The sequence below is a fragment of the Dreissena polymorpha genome, chromosome 4 (assembly GCF_020536995.1).
Source record: "Dreissena polymorpha isolate Duluth1 chromosome 4, UMN_Dpol_1.0, whole genome shotgun sequence".
Lineage (NCBI taxonomy): Eukaryota > Metazoa > Mollusca > Bivalvia > Myida > Dreissenidae > Dreissena > Dreissena polymorpha.
The window spans coordinates 94,548,828-94,571,102 of NC_068358.1; the positions used below are offsets into that span (position 1 = coordinate 94,548,828).

At 33.1% G+C, this 22,275-nt stretch overlaps 1 protein-coding gene across 5 annotated transcripts in view; it reads right to left on the reverse strand.

Moving 5' to 3' along the window:
- Positions 1-821: 821 nt before the first annotated feature.
- LOC127877365 (sodium- and chloride-dependent taurine transporter-like) overlaps positions 822-22,275 on the reverse strand; it is a 158,582-nt gene continuing 137,128 nt past the window's right edge. For 4 of the 5 annotated variants that reach the window (XM_052423120.1, XM_052423118.1, XM_052423117.1 and 1 more), the window contains 2 exons: positions 3,724-3,903; positions 822-2,382 (listed from right to left, as the gene is read on the reverse strand). In XM_052423120.1, the coding sequence (XP_052279080.1) occupies positions 2,200-2,382; positions 3,724-3,903 (363 nt within the window). In that variant the 3' untranslated portion in view covers positions 822-2,199. The remainder of the gene's footprint in view (positions 2,383-3,723; positions 3,904-22,275) is intronic. The other variant, XM_052423121.1, reaches the window with a different exon arrangement.

Genomic DNA, 22,275 nt, shown 5'->3' on the forward strand with positions numbered 1-22,275 from the left:
TTCAAAAATTTGTCCATATGGTCATAAATTCTGTTCCGTAAGGTCTGGTCCGTATGGTTCGTATACCAAATTAACTAAAATTGACAAAAGAAGTCATGTAATGAGACTAACTATTCTTTGTAATTTTAGTTTAGTTCTCGTAGCAGGAATACACTATGAGCATAATACCTGGTAAGTGTAATATATATGTATATAATAGATATTTACGCGTGCTTTTTTACAGAAAAACTACTTTACAAGTATGTAATCCGTGAATTACTAAAATTAATGTGTCTGAAACGGTGAAACATGGGATGTTTAGTCCCGATACAAATATTAATGTACAAATTGTAAAATGTATTTAGGTCAACTGTTTAAAGGTGTTAGAATAATCTAGGTCTCAGATTGTTCTATGTGGCGTCATATTTTTCTTAAACTGACATTTAAAAAATGTGTTCCACCTACGCTTGTCTTAAAAAAACTATTTATTATGTGTTCAGCATGTTTTACGTAACCGATTAAACGCGTTACACAAGTAAATGTTAAGAATATGTTTTTTAATAAGGATTTTCGCGAAAACCTGTTGTTGACAAACAGAAACATCGTCATTAAAGTGATTTATAAAAGACGAAGTTTACTAATTTGTCAACTAACTGTCGCAGTGCAGTGATTTATAGAATGCAATGTGAATTGATTTAGGCCTATAAAATACGAAGTACATAGATGTATAACAGACGACGAGAATAGATTTATAACGCACACGTTGAATTGACATATCAGGCCCAATGAATTAATTTATAACAGACACGGTGTATTTAATTATAACTGACAAATTGTATCAATTAATTCTATTAATACTGTATTGCAAATAATAAGCTATCAAAATGCTTCGATTATTGTATAAAAATACTTCCAATATGGCACCAAAGCACCTAAGAATGCACAATGCTTGAAGATACTAAACAAAATGCAATGTGCATACATGCATAGCTATATAACAATTACAGTACCGTTATTGCATCGTTATGCATCTACATAAACAATTTCCCGCTTAAAAAGTTTTAACAATAGAGTTTATCAACCAAAATATTACGGACAAATAGATACCACTCACTCTATGGGTATATACGTATCATATACACGATAAAATCTGTTTTGAAAAAAGTAATAAGATCACCATTTACTGGTATGTACTGAATGAATATTTAACACACAGTAAGATACTTACAACTTGGTCTGAAGATGAAGAAATCAAAACCAAATCTTTTTTAAACGTTAATTAACATTTAGCTATTGAAACTAATCAATGCATTCAGAAAGACTTAATACAATATTCTGTTGTCGGGGTTTTAGGATGAACATAACACATGCATATCATATTTCAAAACATTACCTTTGATACATTTCTGTAAACAATAAAACTCCTTCCACAAGATGATTGCCTTTTCCTTGATTTGGCCAGTGACCCGAAATAGTAAAATGGTTTCCGGATTATAACTCAAGAACACTGATTATATAGTTTAGATAATTGCATGTTAAAGGGATCTTTTCACGCTTTGGTAAATTGACAAAATTGAAAAAAGTTGTTTCAGATTCGTAAGTTTTCGTTTTAGTTATGATATTTGTGAGGAAACAGTAATACTGAACATTAACCATGCTCTAATATAGCCATTATATGCATCTTTTGACGATTTTAAAACCTAAAAATTATAAAGCGTTGCAACGCGAAACGATTGAATAATTTGGAGAGTTCTGTTTTTGTCGTTAAATTTTGTGAAACTACGAAGATTGCTTATATAAGGTATAAAATACGCCAAGAATGTGTACTCGGCTGAATAGCTCAGTAGGCTAAAGCGTTTTTACTTCAGGACTCTGGCAGGACTCCAGGAGTCACTGGTTCGAAACCTGCTCCGGGCAATGTTCTTTTCCTTTTTTTAATTTTTTTCTTGATTTTTTTACTGGAACTTTTATGATCCAATGTTTACATTTATCAATATAAAGCATTTAATGAAGAAGTTAAAAAAATGCCAAAATCTGTGAAAAGGCCCCTTTAAATCTGGTATATGCACGCAAGCACCTTCAAGTTGGGGCGGGCTTCGTATCTAGACCATCACTATGCAAACAGTGTTGTGTAACCACTGCGTTCTAGATTGAACCGCTGTTTTGAGTAACAACCGCGAGTAACCTTTGAACACATAAACAAATAACAAGTGGCTATTCTTACATAGTTGTTATGGTGCTTATAGCGCTAGAATGAGTGTTCCTGTTTGTTTCTCCGTCCATAATACCATTGGCCTCTAACGATTCATCGGGCTCTTCTAAAACAATATTGATCTTGTTCAAATCTTCACCGACTCGTATCTGATGTTTCTTTAATATTGGTTTACTGGCCAGTCGAAGTCTCTGAAAACAACACACCAACAATATGTAAATGTCGTACACATGTATTCCAGCAAAATGGAATGTTGGCGTCATGGTATGTAGATTTTTACTACTTTACAAATGACAAATGATGAACACATACTTATAACAACCCTGTAAAAAAAGAACTTATGTTGCTGACAGAGCTTTTATAAAATCATATGATCTTCACTTTGCGAAAACGGGGTATGTGCGTAGTGTCATCCAAGAGAAGCCTGTGCAGGTAAAAGAGGCTAATCAGAGACAACAATTTATGCTTTAATGGAATTCTTCGTTTAAAAGGAAGTCTCTTTTAAACGAAATTACAATATATGCGGAAAGTATCGTCCCTGATTTGCACATACATTAAGGCGCGTTCGCTCTGAGCGGAACTCAATAATGTATTAGCGTGCGCTTTGAAAAAAGAGAAAAAAGCATAAATATAATGCTCTCAAAAATTACTGAATAAAACAATCAACACAACAACTGTTAATGTATCATGATAAACACTAAAAGCGTGACATTTATTGAATGTACCAAGGTCAACTTGTTGACGTAAACAATAACATGGATCTAGACCACATAAAATAGCACATACCTGTGAGAATCGTTATGAAAGGGACATATCGACATTTAATACGTTGTAATATTTTTAACAAGAACTATCTTTAAAATAAGATCTTCGGCTTTAATAGTAAAAAGTACAGTAAAAACGATCATAAACTTAATGCATTATTAGTTTATATATAAAATCTCTCAAATGCTTAATATAAACCACGTGTTTATATTTTTTCGCCCTCTAACAATATTATTTTAATCATTGCGCATATAAACATTTATATACAGATAACACTACGATAAATTATAGTCTACGTCACGAGATGTTACTTATATCCGCTTACATAACGTATGTAGGTCCTCCCTGTTTGTAAAAAATAAAAGAAAAAAGGAAATATTTGACACATACATTTAGGCTTGCCAATATGAATATGAGCTTAAGCCCAGTCTAGAGAGGAAACAAGGTCCGCTTAAAAGATCAAAAACATAAGCGACTTAATATCGACAGGGTAACTTCTGAACATAATGCGCGTATGCGGGGCTAGACCTATAATAGTAGCCTATGACATAACAAGCGGCTCACTGCATGTTTATTTATAAGAAGCATCTTTCATTGAATACATTTCTGTCATATAATCCGCAGTTCGACTTCTTAAACACAGTCCAGCCAACGTATTCCAATATGCCAATCTGTGAATGTATAAATCCCCCGGCGCGCGAAATAATTGTAAATGTCATTGATTTGAGATTTCATTGTAGAAAACAAACACATAGACAAACACTCACGTTTCTGAGTGATCCCTTCTGCTTATAGAGCCTGTACACGACAAATATGGGGATGTTGATCACGGAGCAGAGGCCAAGCGTCCAGCCGATCATGATCGCCCACTTCGGGTACTCATACGTGACGAACTTCCGCTCGTATGATATCTCGGAGTACGTGATGACGCCCAGCGCGAAAATTGACTGTAAGAGATTCAAAAAACATTCTCTTCACGAATTATTTATCAACGGTATACATGTACTTATTTTTCGCGTAACACAATACTCTACGGAATACCGTTAGTGCCATCGTGGTTACAAATTAAAATCCAGAGAGCGAGAATGCGAGAACGCGATAGTACGATGGCGACAATACGATGACGACAGAGCGACAATACGATGGCGACAATGCGATAGTACGATGGCGAGAATGCGATACTTCGGTGGCGACAAATCGATGGCGCGTACTATCGCACTGTCGCCATCGTATTGTCAAACTGTCGTCATCGCACTGTCGCATTGTCGTCATCGTACTATCGCGTTCTCGCCATCTTTCTGTCGCATTGTCGCCATTGTATTGTCACACTGTCGTCATCGTATTGTCGCAATCGTACTATCGCGTTCTTGCCCTCTGGATTTTAATGTGTAACCACGATGGCCATAACGGTATTTCGTAATAATCACACTAATGTTCAAGATAACATTTGGCGAGGTTTTCTCAATTTGTTGACTGACGTCAATGTTGCAATTTCGGTAAATTGACGTTGTCAGCATGAAAAGCCGTCATGCCAGTTTGTATCTATACATGTTTTATATGTACATAGAAAAAATAGTTAACAAGGGACAAAATTGTCACAAAACCAGGTTTTCATTGTGAAAAAAAATCTGATAAAGGGAGACAACTCAAACTGAACTTTTGAAATGAACAAACAAAATTAACCCCCTTTGTAAGTTTGTTTTAAAATAAATATATTTTTAGTCGTGGCGACCTTGACATTGGAGATATTGACGTGATTCTTTCGTGCGACACACCGTCCCATGATGGTGAACAAATGTGCCAAATGATTTTAAAATCTCATAATGAATGACATAGTTATAGCCCAGACAAGCTCATTTATGGCTATTTTTTACCTTTGAACTCAAAGTGTGACCTTGACCTTGGAGATATTGACGTTATTTTTTCGCGCGACACACTGTCTAATGATGGTTAACAAATGTGCCAAATGATTTTAAAATCTCACAATGAACGACAAAGTTATGGCCCGGACAAGCTTGTTCCGCCCGCCCGCCAGCCAGCCCGCCAGCCAGCCAGCCAGCCAGCCAGCCAGCCAGCCCGCCCGCATTCGCCAATCTAATAACCAGTTTTTTCCTTCGGAAAACCTGGTTAAAAAGAATGCGATAAAAAAAGATCATACCACTTTTGTTAAAACTCGTCAATAAAATTCTTTAGTAATCATGTCCTTAACTCGTTTATAAGAATACGCAATGATATTCCAACTCGTGTTGAAACTATTGATTATGGAATCATTGTTATTTGACATGGACCAGCCACCTACACCATATGGTAATTAAGAGCCAGCTGCGATGACTTTGAAACAAGCCACATACAATTATATGCGTGTACATAGCAAAAGGGACAGGTTGGAGCAATTAATTGCAGTACATAGGTCTTAAGAAGGCTTTCTGAATGAATTATAGAATTATAATTTATACGCATGCGCACTCAGTAAAATGGAGCAATTCATTGCAGTATTAAGAATTTTTTTCTAACGAATAATGAAATTATAATTTATACGCATGCGCACTCAATACAATGAGTTTTTTAAGACCTGAAGAAATGTTATTATGAGTATGCATACATCTTATTACTGTGACCTTTTTAAAGACATAATTGATTATCTCCCTTTCTCATGCTTAAAAACTTAGTTCTGCATACATATGGCACGCCTGAACCACAAAAATGAGAAAAACTAATTTAAGTTACTTAAACTAGGTTTTTCTCTACTTAAATTCAATTTAAGTTACTTAATTCGAATTAACGCTGCTTAAAATGAATTTAAGTAGTTTTTGTGGTTCCCGCGGCGTTAACGCTAATTAAAACACCGAAAATGCATTAACGGTGCTTAATGGTAATTTTCTTACTTAAGTTGAATTAATTCAACTTAACAAGGATTTTCTCTATCAATTGTTATGGCACGCCTGAACCACAAAAATGAGAAAAACTAAGTTTAAGTTATTTAAACTAGGTTTTTCTCTACTTAAATTCAATTTAAGTTACTTAATTCGAATTAACGCTGCTTAAAATGAATTTAAGTAGTTTTTGTGGTTCCCGCGGCGTTAACGCTAATTAAAACACCGAAAATGCATTAACGGTGCTTAATGGTAATTTTCTTACTTAAGTTGAATTAATTCAACTTAACAAGGATTTTCTCTATCAATTGTACTATTTTCAATTAAGTTGCGTTAAAATAGGTTTTTCTACTTAAAATATGTTTTTAGTTACACGAATTCAACTTTAGTAAGGAATTTTACTTAAGTTGTAAAGTCGAATTGTTTTGATTGGTCAGTTAATGATCCGGAAGACCTAAGCACATGGCAATCTTTTTCTTCCGACCTCGGGCATGAATTTATTAACAAACCTGACAACCAATCAAAACGCTTGTTTCATATGCTTATTTTCGGACGCGAGTTTTGACTTAACGATAATTAATAATTCAACTTAAGTAAAAATTTTATTACTTAAGTAATAATTAAATACAATTAACGATGCGAAAGCACTTAAATTAATTTTAAGCAGCGTTAAATGCAATTTAAGTAACTTAACGGTAATAAAAATCAATTTTTGTTGTTCGGGGCGCACTTAACGAGTTAAACTAAGTTTTTCTCTGCTTAATTCATTTTTCTCACATAAATAGAAAATAACTCTTCTTAACTACTTAATGCATTTAGTAGCGTTAATTCGAATTAAGTTACTTAAATTGAGTTTAAGTAGTGAAAAACTAAGTTTAAGTTACTTAAACTTAGTTTTTCTCTTTTTTGTGGTTCAGGCGTGCCATAAATTGTACTATTTTCAATTAAGTTGCGTTAAAATAGGTTTTTCTACTTAAAATATGTTTTTAGTTACACGAATTCAACTTTAGTAAGGAATTTTACTTAAGTTGTAAAGTCGAATTGTTTTGATTGGTCAGTTAATGATCCGGAAGACCTAAGCCAATCAGAAACGTCGTAACAAACGTAAACAGGAAAGGATTATCTTCTACCGCCATTTACAATTTTGCAATGGATCCGTTACAACGCACGCATTTACCTACAGCTGACAGTGTTCTTGAAAGAGTTTCAATAACACTCAGAGATGTACAGAGAGGCAAACAGAACGGCAACCTTGACGTTTCTGCAGCTCGCACCCAGATCGCCAGTCTTCTTACAAACTTGCAGAGACTTGAGAATGACCACACCGTCCCAGATGATTTACTGAAGAGCACCATCCAGTCAGTAGTGTTAGTCAGAGATAGTCTCCCTGATTTGACTCAACATGCTCAACACAGCAGTCATTCAGTTGATCTTTATGGTGAGTAGAATGCTAAATATAACAAACTTTTTGGCCTGTCATGCATAAAGGGGGTAAGGAGGGAGTCCCATCCCGAAATCCTGTACCTATTATTTTGCTCCTTTGAGTCCTTTCCCGATTTCCTGGATTAAATTAAATTCATTCCCAAATTCCAGATAAAGGTATAAAAAATGTTAGGCAAATTGTTTTAAATAGATCTAAACCGCAATGCATATCTTACAGTCCCAGCCAAACTCACAGGACCTCAGGACATGACTGGTAAAAAAATTGGAGGTCCAGTAAGGTGACCACACTTACAGGACCTCCTGACCAGTATAATATTTTCTGATGCAAAACATAAATAAAGGACCGTCCAGTAAAAATTTTTAAGGTCCTGTAAAAGTTTTGATATTACAGGACCTCCTGTCCAGTAAAAATAAATTGAGTTTGGCTGGGACTGATATTAAGTTTTTATTCACATCAAATTTTCTGTTTTTAAATTCTCACAAGAAACTTGTGTGTTTATTTTATAATTCTGATGTAAAATTTGAAAAAATTTCCAAATTCTGGATAGGAATCCAGATTCTTGATAACATTTTTCCTTAATTCCTTAAGAAATTTAACGACATTCCCAATATCCCGGAGTAAAAATTGCTTCATCCTTGAGTCCCCATGAAAAGCCTTCCCCTCGCCATGGATATACTGTTTATGATATTTTCGTGCATGTTCATGTATAGTCTGTTTTCAAAGGCTGTCCAGGTAGGAATACATGGGGTCCTCTTGTATTATATATTAAAGCTGGAAAAAAACAATTTTTAACCAGGTGTTTCTCAGAAACCCCGTATTTTAATCAGTACAAACAGGTTGATCCACTCCCATTCACGTGTGGCCCGTCACGGATGAAGCCTGACTTGAAATGTTATTCTGGCACCACTATATTTCACAATATTATACCTCCCCATTTCCTGTCTTATCTAAGGCCAAAGAAAAATGATTGTTGGTTTCCCCTAACATGGACAAAAAAATCAGACCCGGCAGGCAGGAATTTTTTTTTTTTTTTTTTTAATTCTTAAATGGAATGTGTAATGCTTTATTTTTTTCTAAAGATGCAAATTAAACATGTGAAAGATATTGAATTGAAGTGTCAGTTTGCCCTTAAAGCTTAGTTTAAAACTAATATGACACAATTTTGTTTATGAAAACAACATAAATTACAACCTCAATGTGTAGAAAAGACCAGGCAGGTAAACTTTTATTTTTATTTTTTTCAAATAGCAAAAAAAAAGTTATGACCAGGCACCTAAAAATTGACCCGTCCGGGTTAGGGGAAACCAACAATCATTTTTTTTGGCCTAATAAAATATCTACTATATTATCATTTATGTAAAAAAAATTGACATGAATTTTATTTTCTGTTAATGTTTAACACAACAATCACATCTCAATATAATTATGATCATGTAAGTTTTGTTTTCACAACAACAAGCAAAGAGTATCAAATGTTTAATCAGTGACAATTAACAAATTTATAAAGAGTTCCATTCAAGGTGTTGATTATTGTTTAAAAACAATTGGGATTCATTCCTTAATTGTATAATCTTTTGATGTTAATAAATTTTCTTTGTCAATTGAAATATGATTGACTAATCAGGAGTTTGTTTGTTAAACAAAATGTCAAATGGAAATTTGTTTTCAAATTAGAGAGTTGGCCAAAGGTATCATTTCTTATTTCATTTACCACTTCTGTTTGTTTATTGAAAACAAATTAAGTGCCAAATGTATCATTTAACTATTTTTTTTATTGTAAAAAAAATGTTTCTATAAAATAGTCTAGATTACCATACAAATAGTACCCCTCTGACAGGCTCTTTGTTCTGATATTGTTTGTCACTGATAAAACATCATTGGATAAATATTGGCAGATTATTCTTAGGCCAAAAAAAAAAATATGTGTGTTTCCGGTTTCCCGACCGACCCTATTTTTTGGCCCCGACCCTAACATTTTTTTCAGCTTGTCAAAAAAAAAATTGTGTTCATGTCCGACCCTACCTTATTTTAGCGCCAAAAGTTGTCAAACATCGAGATTTGTCTTTTACTAAGCATGTTTCACGATAAAAATCTGTCTGAATCGCGGTAAACTTGAGTTAAAACCACGTTTTGCAAACCAACATGAAAAATTTCACAACTTCTGGTTTGGAGAGTATGTAATACCGGACCGGACTCGGAGAAACCCCGAAAAATTTCCGGATTTTACCGATTTTCAAAAAAAAAAAAAAAAAAAAACTTTTCCGACCTACCTAACCTATTTTTTTCAGGCATTAAACCGGAAACACACATATTTTTTTTTTTTGGCCTTATTGTTAAAAATTGTAAAACAGAATAGAGCCAGAATAGCTTTCTCAATGTGGACCAAATAAACCTGTATCATTTTTGCTATTTTTTTTCAACTCGCTGGTAAATTACGGATTTTTATGCCCCCGTCGTCAAAACGACGGGGGCATTAAGTTTCACTGATGTCTGTCCGTCCGTACGTCTCTAACTATTTCCGTCATGCATAACTCTGCAATGGCTAAAGAGAATCATTTGAAATATAGTATCCAGCTTCATCATGATGAGTTGGACGGTGTAAGGCATTTTCAGATTTACCGGATTACCACTTCCTGTTGACCGATGGACTTAAGTTGTTTTTAGCAATAACAACACTTATATTTCCGTCAAGCATATTTCTGCAGTGACAATAGGAAATCATTTGAAATTTAATATGCAGCTTTATCGTGACAAGTTGTAATGTGTATGGCATTTTCAGATTTATCGGGTCACCACTTCCTGTTTACAGATGGACTTGGGGTATTTAACATTTAGCGGGGGCATCTGTGTTCCATGGACACATTCTTCTCTAAGTTTTTCATCGTTTGCAGCCACAGTTTAGACTCACTGGAAGTTTATATTACTTAAGTTTTAAAAGCTAAATAGAACAACATTAGTAGTTATCGGCATGTTAAAATCAATTACAGATTTTTTTTATATGATATCATCTTATCATATACAACTATGATTCGTGCAATAAAAGACACATAATAAATTACTTTTTTCTGTTTTTTGGACAATATAGTTGCTTAGGCCACAATGACAGAAAATCAATGCATTAAGATATGCTTATGACAGTGGGAGTTATCGGCATCCCAAATTTCTTCTTTTATTCCTACCAAAATTAGTTAATGAAACCAAACCATACTACAAATGTAGATGGATAATAATAATCATATATTAGGACGAGTAAAAATGATTTGGTAAAGTGTCTATTGCACTACATAAAAAACCCCAAAAGTTATGGTTTTTTTTTGGCGATTGGAAAAATAGAATTGCCTCTGCAGTTGGACATAGTTTTACATTGAACACTATGGGAAATTTTATAACATTCTTCTTGTCAGAAACTACAAGGTCAATTGAATTGATTTAATGCATGAATGATCATCGGATGGACCTCTAAAGAAGCCATGTGTTGATGATGATCGGTAAAACAAGATGGCTGCCATAGCTGGACATAGTTTAACATTAAATCCTATGGGAAATAAAATTCATCTTGTTAGATACTTGAAGGCCAATTGAATTTATGTGTGTGTGTGAATGATCATTTGATGGTCCTCTTCAGAAGTTGTTTAAAAAAAATGTGTTATTGGAAAATCAGCCAGCATTTGTTTGACTTTGAAACTTTGTTAAAATCCTATGATCCTGTGGGAAATTTTTGCCTAATAGATCTGTTGTCAGCCATATGCATTTAGATATATTTTGTAAGTAAATTCTGGTGGGTGATTACATGCTCCGGGGAGCCTCTGGTTTTATTATAGCATTAAAGTACCTATAATTTCATTTGTTTACGAAACCAAACCATCAGATAACATGGAAATAAATACATACATGTAGTACTATAGTTCATGGTAAAGTTACAGAGCAGACTGAACAAACTTTATGTGCGTCAGAGTAATTTCATTTTCTGCATGTTCAAAAAACATGTATAGTGCAGCTTTTTATACCATCATACCTAACAGATAGAAAGCATCTTTGTTTGTGTTTTTGACATTTCTATGTGTATTTAAGACTGATTAATGTTGATTGTTCCTATTGAATCACAAGAAAAATCACACTGTTGCAAATCATGAAATTGATTCAGTTGCAATTTATGACTGGTTTCCTGCTTCCCTCTCTTGACTCAACCCTCTGACTGCATGAGTCTGTAGTTTACAAAAGCTACATATGTAAACTTTAAAATTACATGCCTATTTGTATAATATTATTTTAAACTTTTCTCTCTTGTAGAGGACACAGTACCAAACCCTCACGGACGTGGCAGAGATCTATGTGACATTGACATCAGCAAACTACAACAGCTAATTGATATGGGATATACAGTGAAAGAGATAGCAGAGAAAGGTTTACTAGGTGGTGTCCTTCATCCCATCACACTATATAGCAGATTAAGATCCAACAACATGCAGATCAGATCATCATACACAGATATTAGTGACGACGACTTGCATTCTATTGTTGCAGAATACAACAGAGACCACCCTAATTCAGGTAAATTCAAACACAGATTTAAGGTTTAATTCATATCTCCATTGCAAAATATCTGTATTTCTGATAAATTGAAAATTCTCTTTGTTATCTCCAGAGCTTAAAATGTTATTGCATACTCTGTATACAATGCAATGATAACTTGTGAAGTAAAGGGGTCATTTGGGTCATACCTAGGAATCTCTGCAAATTAAACAAAGTATTGATAAAAATGAAGATTTTCCTTAATTAAATCTCAATCGATCCAGATACAATGCACATAGATCTACAACACTTAAAGTCATATGAAAAGAACTGCTGTTAAAAAATCTTTGTAGATTTGAATCGACTACATTAAACTGGTGCTGAAATTAGCCCGCTCATTTATGCTTGAACTCACATTATCTGACATTGAATTAAATATGTGTCATTTTGCCTTTGTTTCTAATTTGTTTTGAGAGACTTAAAATTCAAGAGACATTCCAGAAAACAAAACTGGTTTACAAAAAGAAAATCCAGATAACAAAATTAATACAATATTTACATGTATAAATACATGTAGTCTAGAACCACTCACCCAATTTGGACCAAAATTTGATGGAATAGTCCTGGAGTTGCCGGCTTACAAAATTATATCCAATAGCCTCACCATGCAACCAAGACGGCCGCCAAAACGGAAATTAGATCTAAAGGACTCTTTTGCTAAAAAAAACTTTGGTGAAATGATCATTAGGTAGTAGTTGCCTTTTAGGATTTTATCTGATGACCATACAAACCAACCAAAAAAGGTGTCCACAGCAGAACTTAGTTTAACAAAGGTTAACGTTCCTACGAGAAATTCAGTATAAAAATGGTTTTGTCTACAGAACTTCTTGTTCATGCTGAACTAAGTTGCGAATGTACATGTACTTGGTTTTACAAATATCCTTTAGGAAATTATCATCCTTCTTCAATGTAACGTTCACTGATGTTGGAGTTAGTATAAAAATAGGAGATGTGGTATGATTGTCAATGAGACAGCCATCCACTAAATTTAAAGCAGCCAACAATTAAACTTCTACAGGTCAACACAAGGTCTTCAATGATAGGCATATATATATATATATATATATATATATATATATATATATATATATAGCCCATACCATAAAGTAAGCTGTAAAAGGCCCCGAAATAAAAGATGTGAAATTAATTCATAAAGGACAAAAATCAACCTAATCTATTGAAAAAAACGTAAAACGAATAACAGTGAACATAAAAAACAACTATACCCACTGGACTACAGGTTCCTGGCTTGGGACAGACACATAAAGTATGTGGCGGGGTTAAACCGGTTAGTGAGCGCTCAACCCTCCCTCTAACCTGGGACAGATGTGGGACAGTACAACAGAAAAACAAACTGTAAAAATCAGTTGAATTTGAACTTAACTCTTGAGATTGATATAGAAGACAAACACTTTAACAAATAAGACACAAGACAACAACCTATATCGACATTGAAAGAGTATTGCTGTTTCTGTCAGCTAGTTCAAAGTCAAAAAGCAACCGATAAGCACACCTAGTTAACTGGAAAAAAGTTATCAATAAGTACACGCCTAACAGGATTTTATTGCCTTTTTTCATGGTTTACAGATGAGCGATTAAGGCCTTTAGTAATCTTCTCTGAAACTGCTTGACAAAGGACTTCAATATGTACAATGTATGGGTGTTTCATTAAAAAGGTTACTGGTCTGAAACCAGTTACTCAGCTGGAATCAATTTTTGAAGGAAATGGCAACAAGAAAAAAAAGTTCAACATAACACATACATTTGTAGGGCCACATAGGAAACTAATTAAAAATCCTCTTTTCTGGAACTACTTGTTCAACTGAAATCAAAATTTGGTTGAACAGTCACTAAATGGTTTGCTTTTCAGAATTGCATCAGACGACCTGGTCTGACATCCAAGATGGGCACCACAACCAAACATAGTTAAATATCATGCATATGGGATTCTATGTGAAATATAGAGTAGAAAATATTACTGTTTAAAGTTACATGTACATTTGTCTTTATGTAACTGTAATCCAGGTGAGCGATTACAGGGTCCATGGAGTGTCTGGTTTCATTTTCATATGTACAGTACATATGTATATATACCTGTATGTAATTTGCATATTAATTTCTTTATAAAGGTTCAGCTGAGGTGCATGCTTATCTTAAGACAAGAGGCATTTCCATTAAAAGAGAAAGATGCAGAGAGATGCTGAGAAATGTAGATGCTTCTGGTACAGCCTTGAGGTGGTCAGCTACTATACAAAGAAGGAAGTACAGTGTACCAACAGCAAATTCTGTGTGACATCTAGATACACATCACTCCTTGATAAGGTTGGTATCAGTATATACCTAAATATGAACAATGGGGGATATATCACAAAAATATGATTTTTTCACAAATTAAAAAAACCTTCAAAATTCTGTCCTCATTGTTGCAGTCGTCCAAACTTTTTCAAACAGGAAGATACCTTTAGCAGATCATTATGGATTTTGATGAAACTTGCACAAAACCTTCGTTGTGTTCATTATATTTCATTCAAAGTAAATTTTAAATTTTGAGAGAAAAAAAATAATGTTCATTTTCTTTATTTTCATGAATAACTGCCAAATTTGACTTTTTTCATTTTATGGTTACTTAGGTTAAAGTTTTTTCAAACTTAAATAGCTTTGTCAAATCTGCATTGCTTTTGATAACATTTGCCATTTATGTCGTGTTTTTCTTGGCCAACAGTTAATATTAATAGTAAGTCTATTCCTCTAATTCTTGTCAAACAATGAAGATCACATATTTTGACGGCAGTGTATAGTATCTTATATTGCGGAACTTGTAAAGCAATTATGACAAACAGAAACAAAGAAAGCTTTTTGCATCGGTTACGAATGTACATGTACATTGTTTGTACTTCAAAAATTTCTTCCCTCTTACATTTTAGTTGTTTACTGACAAATGCATATCTTGCATAACGTCAGAAAACTTTTACACATTGAGCTCATGCATATTTAAAGTGAGATTATTTTGTAGAAGTAGCTTTCAGTCTTATACAAATGCATCAACTAGGTATAAAGAAATTTCTCATGGCATGTTTAGGTAATGAATATTAATCTGAAAACAGAAACTTATCAAACTTTTCTTTGATCTTTTTCAGATGGGGAATAGTTGTCCATGGTGGAATCGATGGACATTCCAGACTGGTGTCTTTCCTTAGGGCCGCCACTTGTAACACCTCTAAGGCAGCTGCGTCGTTCTTCCTCCAGTCAGTGAAAGCGTACGGTTTTCCGAGTAGAGTCAGAGTTGACAACGGTACAGAATATGGGGACATTGGTCGGTTAATGATATCAGTAAATGGCGATGGCAGAGGGTCATTCCTGACAGGACCATCAGTACACAATCAACGCATAGAGAGACTTTGGCGGGATGTTTTCACCAAGGTATTAGATACGTTTTACAAGCTGTTCCACTACATGGAGGAAAGACAGCTGCTCAATGTTAATGATAAAACACATAGATGGGTTTTGCAGTATGTGTTCGTGCCGATAATTGACAGAGCTCTGAGACAGTGGATGGAGACCCACAACACACACAAGATTAGAACAGAGAACAATAGAACACCAAATATGATGTGGTTCCAGTCACTAGTCCAGGGTGATAGCCAGCGTTACACAAGCGTTCGGAACATTGAGCAGCCTCCAAATGAAGCAGTTTCAGATGCCATTAGAGATTTGCAATTGAGTGAAGATGACACCACCTACCTTGTTCCACGTGATCCCTGCCCTTTGAGTCAGCACAACTTTCAACAGCTGCAAACAACAATTGCCATCAACAGAAATTCAACGAGCCATGGACTTGACATATTTGGTGATGTGATGCAGTTTGTGTTAGCACATCCAACAGAACTTTGAAATTGTTGCTTTTCTAGGACATTTTTGTGACTTCAGTTAGTGCCTGACATGTTCATGTTGTATTTGTTGTAAGATACCAATTCTTTAATGTATTATTTATTATACATGTAAATATTTGTATGTGCAGTGATGAAAAAATAAAGATTATAAGGATGATCTTTTTTATTAAATTAAAAGTTTGAAATTGAGTTGTAAGCATAGGCATCATCTCTTATTTGTAAATTTGCAATCATTATTTTAAGCAAGGTGAACACATTTGTTTTTAAGGTTTTAATCAAAATATATGTTTTTGTATAAAACATAGTACATTTTCTCTGATAAATCTAATATGCACAAGAAACAATTTATCTTGAAGAATGGAAATGCAAATACTCGTTTGTACATGTGTTTTCTTTTGTTTTCAAATTTATGCCATTTGTTATTAATCATGTCCATGTGGAAATATATTTATTTACAGTATATAGGTATTGCATAATATGTATTAACATTTATGAATGTTTGTCTGTGTACATGTACAATTTAGAAAATTAAATGTCATTGAGAGCTGAAAGAATCTTCTTGATATGCCACTCTATAAGTTAAAGGTTGATTACTTCATACCACTGGAAGCCATTATACGTAAAAATGAGACAGCTATGGTTGCCTACTCCTAACATACATTTTTTTTGTCAATAAGGGAAAATAATCACATTGATCAGTTATACTGGAAGTCTTTCGGTATAACATACCTCATATAGGTATTGGAAATACACATGTACATGTAGCTCATCAATCATAATAATATGGAAGCCACAGCCAAACTTAAATTCATGAAAGATCTCTAATGATTTCACACAAAATCTCTGCCTGAAACTTTTTGACGATGCAGAATTAAAGGATCGGTATTGTTACTAGATGTGTTCAAATTCTATTAAAGTCTTAAAATATGTGTATTTCATATGCAAAACTGTGCCAGCTGAGACACATACATGTGAAAATAAAAAAAATAAGGGGTAAGTGTTGGCGAGACCACACTCCATCTACAAGGAAAGCATATTGAATATAAAAAATCTAGAGGTCTCCACAGTACTTTCAACAAGGGTGGAATTCCACTCCTTGTGAAAAGCTCTAAAGTACCCATACATGTACAATATATATCTGCATATCTTACCTACACTATAAAAAATGAAGCAGTATTATTGCTGACCCAATCAAACTCTTCTTGAAGATATACATGTATTTACCTGAGAGATTTGTCAGACTCCAATGTGAGTTGATCTAACTAATCAACACAATACCATTTGTTTACCTGTGTAAACCACTGTATGGAGATTTAAACTTGTTTTCTATTGAGATGAGTTTTCAATCACTATTGATTACATTGCATAGCAAAAAAATCATCTCTGTTTATACTGAGGCACACATTACAATGATTGGATCAACAATAAATCCTTTGAAAACATGGATATACCTTAACACAACTGACATCTGAAATGCACCGAAAATAAAACTTCATTTTCTAACTTTTAACTTTGTGCTTCTGACAGAAAGCTGTGTACAAAGATGTTAGTTTCCACAACTTTACATCAGTTGGTAATAGTGGAAATATAGTACCAGATCTCCAGTCTGCATATACATGCTCAAAAGTGGCAGATGGTCGTGCAACTTTCATCTCATTTTCATGATTCAATGACTTAGTATGAAACTTTGACATTATTTTACATTTATGTCCATGTTACCAAGGTTAATTGTTGATACCTCATTGTGATGTCATAGTGATACTTGGAATGTAAATGTTCATGTGTATAGGTAATTTGTCAGGAAGGAAGTCACATCCTCATAAAACTATGCATTAAATTGTTTGTGAAATGAATTCAACATTTCTTTGTGTTAAACAGAAGAAATTAATGGTTAGATTGTGAACAAACTGTTAATACTTTTGAATACTGTGTACTGATAAAAAAGTGGACATTGGACCATTAAATTTTGTTCTTTTTTATTCAACAACTATGCTAAAGATATCATTCAATAAATTACACACCATAATGACATGGTAAAGATACAACAGTATAACAAAATTACGTTAAAAATGTAAGAATATCAAAAATAGAAGAAGATTTCTACTGACCAAAATCTCTGTTAAAAAACTATATTTTTTTAGAATTTGAGCATCTGATCATAATTTCATACTGGCTTTCATTGTATTTTTTCAAAAGTGAACATCTATTACAATTTTTCTAAAAACTTGCTTGTCCACATATATTTTTTAAGCTAATATGATCAGTTTATTATTCACACTATCACTAGTAAATGAACTTAAAACTAAGTTATACTTTCACAAAAAAAACATTACAATTATTTTTTATAGTACACATAAGGTAAATATTTAATAAGTTAAAAACATAAAATCACATAGAACTCACAAGCTCTTTTGCAATATCAAGAAAAGTCTATTTACATAAATAATGTCAATACTGAACTTGTCAGATGGAATTACAAAAATAGATGACAATCTACTGACAGAAATTACTTTTAAAAACTTTTTTTGCAGGTTTACATCAGTCTTTGCCAAACTTATTCATTAAGTTAAAAAATGTGTTTTTTTTTCAATATTTGCTCTGAATTATCTTTTCAAAGAATTTTATTATATGTATTCACAAACAATTCTAGTTTGTCTATATGAATTAATTTTGGCAGATTCTCGAACTCCTCTACTGTTGTCCATTTCAAAGCATTAATATTTTTTGCCCCCCTGACCCCCACTTTTATTTTCATAATTTCATAAAACACACGTAAAATTGTCATTTTAAAAGTTTTTATGAAATTCTATTTATTTCTTCCGGGTTGTTAACAGGAAAAACCTATCAATACAAAACCTATGAAAAATCAAGAGCAATCCATTTCCCACCAAATTTTCAAAAGCTTATATCTTAAAAACGGGCACATGAACATCTCAATGCATATTCCTAAATATTTACCTGTAATGTGAAGTAACTGCTTTGGTTCTGGAGATTGCTCTTCTTCAGACTCTCTTTCATCAGATGAATCCTAAAAATTAAAGACAATATTTAGAACAATTTCATTGAGAAAAATTACAACTATCAACTGATTACTGATATGGAATCAAGCATAGTAACCTATCAAATCGGTTTTATCAGTTTTGTTGTTAAAAAAAAAATCAGAAAAAAAGTCATAAACATAACTGATGACATCAACCATCAAACAATTATTTTGTGACAATTGTGTTCTGCCAAAATGAAATTTGTGAATATATTTTATAGAACTGCATCTTGAACAGGAGAAATCTATATAGTTTAATACTCTTGGATGAAAAATAAGAGCTTCAATATATATATATCAAAACATTTATGTCACTGTCAGAAATGGCTCAAAATGGCTCGCTTTGGAGAAAATGCTTTTTTACAATTTTGAAGATATCATAATATGATGTAGGTCACCACTTTTTTTTTATTTGTCCACATCAATGAACTGTGCTTAGCAGGCATGATACGTCAAAAAGTGAATGATGGGAAGGAAGATTGTTGTATTCTGTATGACACATAATTGTTTTTGACACTGTAAAGTGCTTGACATATTTGGCAAAATAGCATTTTTTATCTTTGACCCCAATTATCTTGAAAACTGTAAGAGATAGAAAAAGTCTGTGGCATACTACCGAAAGCTCTCGTTGAGAGGAATCCAATGAAGAAAATCCCATCAAAATCGGTTGACAAATAAAAATTTCGCAATTGATATCCCCTTAATGAGCCTACTGTGTGTTAGAATCAATTAATTTCCATATATATTAATATACCTCAAAGTCTGCTTCTTCAATGATGATGCGACAGTTCCCTGTGATGCCCAGAGCAGATAAGGTCTCTCGTCGTCTTGGGATAACTTGACCACAGTATACAAGTTTAGCCATAACCACATCTGTTACTCCCTCAATATACAAATGAAGAGTCTGAAAAAAGAAATATCAGAATTAACCATCTAAAATTTGATAAAGTTTTTCTAAATGTAATTCTTTGTTATTTTACGGCTATAAGTAATCGCTTGATCCCTTGCTCTCGAGGTGAAAGAAATCTGTTTTCTAGCTTATTCTTGTTAATCATGAATATTGATTTAACGATAAAAAAGAGTTTAGGAGGTATATTATACAAAAAACGAACTGGTCAATTTACACTCTCATAGTCCCTTGGAGAACACAATTCATTTTTTACCAGTGTTGCTTTTACATGTATGCTTTTTATCTCGTTTCATGCATTGTAAAGATATGACATCAATCATAGAAACCCTTAGGTTTATAAATAAAAAAGACAATCACACAAATTTTTCTTTGTTCATCAGAAATATTGGTATTTTTCAGAATCTTTATAATAAATTTTATCCTTGTTTTTAATATATTTAATCTTAAATTATTTGGTTGATGTCTTAGTTCTATGTTGAAATAAGACCATATAATCTTCTAAAAATATCAATGAAAATTAATCATTCAGGTAAAAATCATATGTGAAGATTTTCTTTGAGATTACAAAAAAAAAAATTCAATAGACCAATTGATACCGCAGTTTAACAATGTTCTCAATGAATCTATGTTACATGGGTGAGAATAGATTTCTTCTACAGTAAAATAATGAATATGTGTGTTTGCATAGTCAAATTACATATGTTCTTACTCTGAGATACTTTCAGGAAATTATCTTAAAAATGAATTTGTATATCTTTTAAGTACAAAAGACCAGAATTTACTTCATTAATACAGACAATATCTGGTAACTAAGAGTTATTTTATAGCTTTACCAAAATTAAAACCATACAGTTTAAATCATAAATGATCCAAAAAGTTATTCCTCAGTGTCATTAGAAAACAATTTTTGTTTGGTTTTAGAAACATATTGAAAATTTACTGAAAAAGATTTGACATGAATGCTTTTGAAATATAAATCCTTGCTTTATACCTCTGATAACGTGTCCTTGGAGAATGTCTTGTTAAGCTCTTGTTGATCTGGTAGAACCAAAATTACTGATAGCATGTCTTCTGGTGCTGTGTTATGTCTGGAATTGGCTATCTCCTCTACAGCATTTGTCTGCATCTGTAACAATAATATATTCATCTTATTACTAATAACACAAAAAAGAAATTTGTATAACATATCAAATTTTAATCAGGTCTCATTATTTTAAGGTCAGATACAAATTCCACGATGCAACCAAAATGTTCTCTGCCCACAATCGAAATATGTAAGTCGTTGACCCTGCACCATCCACATACAGAAACTTGAGTAGAGCTTGAAAAAACTTGGATCACCTTATGCTATTTATGCAAATATATAATGAACAAAAAAAAACCATCTTGCAAACATTTTTCATGTGTTTATTTAATATGAAGATGTAAGAAATCAGTACAAGTGCTGTTGTTAGTTATTTATAATTGTTATTCGCTTGATGATATTTTTTTTAAATGATTTCCGTCTTTGAATAGTTTAATGGCAAATTAATGTGGGAACCTCCTATATGATATTATGGTTCTTCCACGATTGAAGACTTTATGGTGACCTGTAGAAGATATTCATTGCTTGGCATTTAATGGAATTCAGACTATGGCAATCATACTTCATTTCCTACTTTATGTTAACGAAATCTTACATGATTAAAAAAGTAATTTATGATTATGAACAATATTGAGGCAAATGGTTTCTCTTTTGAAACTTTATTTAGTATTGGGAAACCACATTTGAAGCAAAAAATACCAGCAAATATAATCTAAGTTTAATGTGTGGGATCTTCTGTATAATATTGGCAAAGTCTATTAAATTTTTACCGTTTCCTGCTCCTCTTTATGTTGTTCTCGTAACCTTTGGCGTTCTGTTCGTGCAAGGTTGCGACGTACCCTAGCTGTCTGGCGTGCAGCTTCCTAAAATTTATAAAAATCAATCACTAACTGCATTCTCAACTCATTTTGCATTTTGAACAAAAATATTAACTTATAGGCCATTAAAACACAAATGTTTGTTTCTCAAGCCTTTTTATTTTTAAATTGGTGCGGGCGGGTGATTTTTATTTTTAATTTTTATTTTTTCTGAAATGGAACCGTGAGTAACACATGCTACGTCTGGACCAAAATTGTAAAGTTTCCACAAGAGATCGTTTTGAAAGTGATTCCTTCATGAAGGTGGATACTTTTCCTGTTCTGTCTACCTAAAGATATGTCTAGTTTACATGGTTTCTATGTCCAGAATCTATTAGGAACCTTTTAAATTACACGATCCGCCATTTTTTCATTATCAAAGGGAAATAACTCAAAATTTAATTTTACGGATTTTCAAACAAAACAAAGTAAAATTTACGGATTTTCAAACGAAACAAAATAAAAAAACATTTCCGAGAAGTGTGAAAAAAAGTTTGACCCACAACGATTTCAGTGACGTGGGCGGGGCTACAGAAACAAAAAATTTTATTAGAATGGCCATATGTGTCCATTAATGCTCCAAAAATATCAGCTGTTATGTGTCCATTCATTGAACAACAATATTGCTTGTTGTAAACAACAATAAATA